The sequence below is a fragment of the Limulus polyphemus genome, unplaced genomic scaffold, assembly GCF_000517525.1.
Source record: "Limulus polyphemus unplaced genomic scaffold, Limulus_polyphemus-2.1.2 Scaffold1750, whole genome shotgun sequence".
NCBI lineage: Eukaryota > Metazoa > Arthropoda > Merostomata > Xiphosura > Limulidae > Limulus > Limulus polyphemus.
Window position 1 is genome coordinate 159584 of NW_013667360.1, and position 5530 is coordinate 165113.

The 5530-nt window shown below is 30.4% G+C and overlaps 1 protein-coding gene across 6 annotated transcripts in view; it reads right to left on the reverse strand.

Annotated features, from left to right (window-relative positions):
- The window catches only part of LOC106464820 (fat-like cadherin-related tumor suppressor homolog), a 62162-nt gene that overhangs the window by 21438 nt on the left and 35194 nt on the right, over positions 1-5530 (reverse strand). For all 6 annotated transcript variants that reach the window (XR_002611834.1, XM_022392616.1, XM_022392614.1 and 3 more), the window contains 4 exons: positions 4582-4968; positions 3483-3697; positions 1664-1801; positions 1315-1458 (listed from right to left, as the gene is read on the reverse strand). Coding sequence is in view for 5 of the 6 variants with exons in the window: in XM_022392616.1 (XP_022248324.1) it covers positions 1315-1458; positions 1664-1801; positions 3483-3697; positions 4582-4968 (884 nt within the window). In the remaining variant the exon portion in view is untranslated. The remainder of the gene's footprint in view (positions 1-1314; positions 1459-1663; positions 1802-3482; positions 3698-4581; positions 4969-5530) is intronic.

The following is a 5530-nucleotide window of genomic DNA, read 5'->3' on the forward strand; positions in this document are numbered from 1 at the left end:
TATATATATATATATATATATATATATATATATGTAAAAAAATTATAAAACCCTTTAACGTGTGATACATAGTATTATTTAATACATCTACCATATTGTTCAAGTTCACAGGGCCTGGTAGTTAGAGCACTCAACTGACAATCTATGGGTCATGGGTTTGAATCCCAGCACTGAACATGCTGGTCCTTTCAGCTGTGGGGGTTATAATGCGACAGTCAATCCCACAATTCTACCACTTCTAAATTTCAGAACAGATATAGCCCTGAAGTAGCTTTGTGCAAAATTAAACAAACAAACAAGTTTAAAGAAAAAATTAGAAATTTACTTACAAATTACTGCACAAAACACAAAAAAAGGACTTTAACTCATTCGTTTACTAGTTTCAAACTCATCATAACTCAATGATTGTTACTTCTGCATCATTGGCATACACACAAGCATCGAGTTTTCTTTAGACAATTAGTGTGACTCACAAACCAGATGCATTTTTACATTTGACGTAAGGTTCAAATGCATAATAAAAAAAAAAATGCAACATCAAAAAAAGAAGGTTACGTCTACTGATAGTGCTTTGATTTTTCGACCTTTAGGCTTGGTTGAAAAACAGTAGATGTGTAAGTTATTCACTAAGGTGATGTTACACAGTTTGGTTTTGTAATAAGCACAAAGCTGCACAATAGGCTATCTGTGCTATGCCCACCACAGGGACTGAAGCTCAAATTTAGTATTATAAGCCTTCAAGATTACTGCTGAACCACAGAAGGACAAGATTGTATAAAATATTATTTTAGGTCTACTGATTTCTTAAATGTCAGAGGCTAGGTACTTCATCATGATGTAATAGATGTGTGTTAGTACAGCATATTTTAAACCTGAGTTATCCTAAAGTCAACTAGTAATAATATTTCATCTATAAATTTAATAATAAAGAAATTAAGCTTAATTCAATCAAAGAATATTTTCACACAAAAACATAATTTAGAACATTTCATATTCTTTGTGATTAAAACACTAAAAATAACCGTTTTCTATACAATACAATGTTAACATTGCATTACACACTTCACAATTAAAAAATCTAGTTTTATAAGTATGATAATTATTGTATGAAATTACTCGAACAACGGCTGTATAGTTTGCCAAATTAGTTTTATAAGTATGATAATTATTGTATGAAATTACCTGAACAATGGCTGTATAGTTTGCCAAATTAGTTTTATAAGTATGATATTTATTGTATGAAATTACCTGAACAATGGCTGTATAGTTTGCCAAATTAGTTTTATAAGTATGATATTTATTGTATGAAATTACCTGAACAATGGCTGTATAGTTTGCCTGAGAGAAAACAGGTGGGTTATCATTGACATCAGAAACTTCAATGTTAACCAAAACAACTGTAGATAAGGAAGGAGTTCCACTGTCTTTACATTCCACTTCCAAAACATAAGTAGAAACCTAGAGAAATGTGTGAGAAAAAGACTCTTAAAGTGCAAGACAACTTATCAGATTACAACTTAACATGCTATCTGTTCTACCTTGTGTAAGATGTCATTTTTATGATAATTTAATAAATGTTCAACACTTTAACTTAAGAACTTGTTAAGTGATGAGGGTTAAAAATACAGTTTCAATAAACAATTCCCCAAAAATAAGCTCTCACCGACTCCCTGTCCAGTGGAGCAGCCAAAATAATATAGCCATCTTCCTCCTTCATTTTAAATTGGCTGTGTTTGTCACCTCCAATGATAAAGAAAGACAATCTGGAGTTTGGAAGGCTGTCAATATCGCTAGCTTTAACCTGTAGAGATGGCATTATTATGAAGTATTTAGTATGGAAGTTAACAATACGTTATCACAGAAACTTAAATAAGCATTCATAATAAGAGCCGAGTTAATGCAATACTTGTGCAAATTAATCTTGTTCTTTTAATTTGGCACATTTTTTTACCTGATTTAGACACAAAAACAATAATTATACCTGAACCTTCTTTACGGCACTCTAATCCTGTATTTATGTAGTAATACAAATAGAAAAATTCACACAAGGTTTGCATTAAATAATACAAATAGAAAAATTCACACAAGGTTTGCATTAAATAATACAAATAAGAAAATTCACACAAGGCTTGCATCAAATAATACAAATAAGAAAATTCACACAAGGTTTGCATTAAATAATACAAATAAGAAAATTCACACAAGGTTTGCATCAAATAATACCAATAAAAAAATTCACACAAGGTTTGCATTAAATAATACCAATAAAAAAATTCACACAAGATTTGCATCAGATAATACAAATAAAAAAATTCACACAAGATTTGCATCACTTGAAAGTATGACATTTAAAGACAAAATGTGTGTTTGTTTGCACCCTAACTCCTCCAAACCTATTGGGACAATCTCAACAAAAATTTGTATGTAAAAAATATGAACTATGGGGAATGTCCTAAGGGGGGTCAAAATTGAACTTAACCCTATTTCTATTGTGTAAAATCTGTTGGTTAATTATTCCCAGCCTATTGAGTCAATCTCAAACAATTTTGGCAGGTTGATGCTTTAGACAATGTTGAATATTCTAAAGGGGTTCACGATCAAAGTATGAAAGTTGTTAGACTGTTTCTCAAACAACCATGTTTTTCTCATGGCCAATGAGATGTTGGGTGTTCAAGGGTTGGATCACCTCAAAATCTTTATTTGTTGATAGATGTAAAGCAAACTGCAAATTTTGAGATAAAGTTTATGTTCAAGTTATTACTTTGAAATATATTATTGCTGTTAAACTTATATTGTTTCAATTAAGTTTAAACATTTCCCATCAGCTGACAGGTATTTCAGCTTGTAGTGAATAAATATTAACCATTATAATGACTTACGATGCTTAAAAAAAGCTCTAGTGATTCTTTAACAACAAAATTGTTTTCTTTTATATGCGAATGAACAAAAGATTTGTTAAATGCCTTTAGGAAAAACATTTTTAAAGCTTTCCAATAGGAAACTTCTATATAGATGAGCCATAGGAACACTACATCATATTAGGGAATACAGAACTTAAGCAAGCTTCTTTAGACTGAAATCTCTTTCCATGTTCTTTCACAAACATTAATGGCAAAGAATGATTGAATTGAATTTTGTGATTTATTCAATTCTTTTGATTCAAAACGTATTAATTCGTCTACGTTTTCTTATGTATTTTGGGTAAAAATACCAGTTTTTTTGGTACATGAAATTTAATGTTATGTTTCAAAGAATATAGGAAAGAACAGAAAGCTAGCCTTGTGAAACATCTTGATACAGAAGGAAGTTTTTGGAAGCATGATGTTTTTCATTATTTATCAGTGAAACAAAGAGGTTTCAATTATAAGACAAAAAAGTCAAATCACAGTGTTATTTACATATTAAAAAACAAACAAAAAACAACAATCCTACTTTGTTACTTTCTTTAAACATTTATTAGATTGGTGAACTTCTGGTCAAACCTGTATAATTTTGTCCCCTGGAGATGCATCCTCAGGAATAACAACTCTGTAAGATGGCTGATTGAAAACTGGAGGATTGTCATTAGCATCGATAACAGATATATTAACTGTGGCATGGTTATTAAGTGGTGGCGTTCCTCCATCTTTGGCTTCAATGGTTAGGAAATAATCTTTCACATCTTCATAATCTAAACTTTTAGCAACAGAAATGACACCTAAAAAAAAAATGCAGGTGAAGTACGAAGAATTAGAAATGAAGAATAACTACAATTAAGAACACATAAATACATAAACTGACATCCATTTCTAACTAAATATTTCTAGAACTAAAAACAAACAGTAAACATTAAGAGTAACTTATATATACAGCATCTAAATCAGCGTGATCTTATTACAATCGAATTTATCTAGCTCATGTATTCATTACTAATCACAAATTAACTTTCAAGTTTATGTATTAAAAATAAAGTTTACTCACAAAAGAATCATTTACGTGATAAATTGTGCAGTCTTTTATATATCAATATATATATATAATAACTGAAAATCACAGCTGAATTATACATAACATGTTGGTCTACAATAACTGAAAATCACAGCTGGATTATACATAACATGTTGCTCTACAATAACTGAAAATCAAACTGGATTATACATAACATGTTGGTCTACAATAACTGAAAAATCACAGCTGGATTATACATAACATGTTGGTCTACAATAACTGAAAATCACAGCTGGATTATACATAACATGTTGGTCTACAATAACTGAAAATCACAGCTGGATTATACATAACATGTTGGTCTACAATAACTTAAAATCACAGCTGGATTGCATGTTTTAGAATGTTGAATCTGGTTGAACGAAATTTAGGACAATGACATATATATTTTTTTCATTTTTCAATGATAGCAAACTGCAATGAACAGAAGAATGACTGAATAAGTTTTTCTCTCTTTCTCTATCTATCCATCTATCTAATTTTGAAGACCAATTTTATTCTCTTTGCTATTTTTCCTTTTGTTAATAAACACCAGTACACATGAAAGAGGTGGGTGATGAAAAAAAATAAAATATTTGGTTCTTCTTCTCTCACCTGATTTTGGATGAATGATAAAGCCACCAAAATCATTTCCATTGACGATAGAATAGGTGATTTCTGCATTCACTCCAGTGTCCTTGCTTCTTGCGAGGACACGGACAAGTTCTGTACCAGCTTCGTCTCTCTCCGAGACATTAGCATGATAGAAGTTATTAGCAAACTCTGGTGGATTATCGTTAATGTCTTGTACCCTGACCAAAATGGTTGCAACAGAGGAGAGCTGAGGAGTACCATGGTCACTACACTGAACCGTTAAGTTGTAAAACGCTATCTGCTCACGATCTAAAGATCTGTGGAGGCGGACAATGCCAGTCTGATTGTTAATGGTGAAGTTACCATTTGCAGAATCAACAAAGGAGTAACTAATTTTACGATTTATTCCTGTAAAGAAAATAGAAGTTTGTGGAATAAGATTACAGAGTTTAAATCCCAGTTATTCTGTAATATATGCAACTACTCAGATACTGCTTAGGTGTTACTGTTACATTTTCAGTTAATTTACAATTACTTAGGTGTTACTGTTACATTTTCAGTTAATATATAGCTATTTAGGTGTTATTGTTACATTTTCAGTTAACTTACAATTACTTAGGTATTACTGTTACATTTTCAGTTAATATAGTTATTTAGGTGTTATTGTTACATTTTCAGTTAACTTACAATTACTTAGGTGTTACTGTTACATTTGCAGTTAATATATAGCTATTTAGGTGTTACTGTTACATTTTCAGTTAATATACAGCTATTTAGGTGTTACTGTTACATTATCAGTTAATATATAATTACTTAGGTGTTACTGTTACATTTTCAGATAGGTGTTATTTAGAATAATTTCACACACATATATATATATATAAATTACAAATACGATGAGTACACTAGCCTGACAAAGAAACATTTAATTGTGCGTATATATATATATATATATATATATATATATATA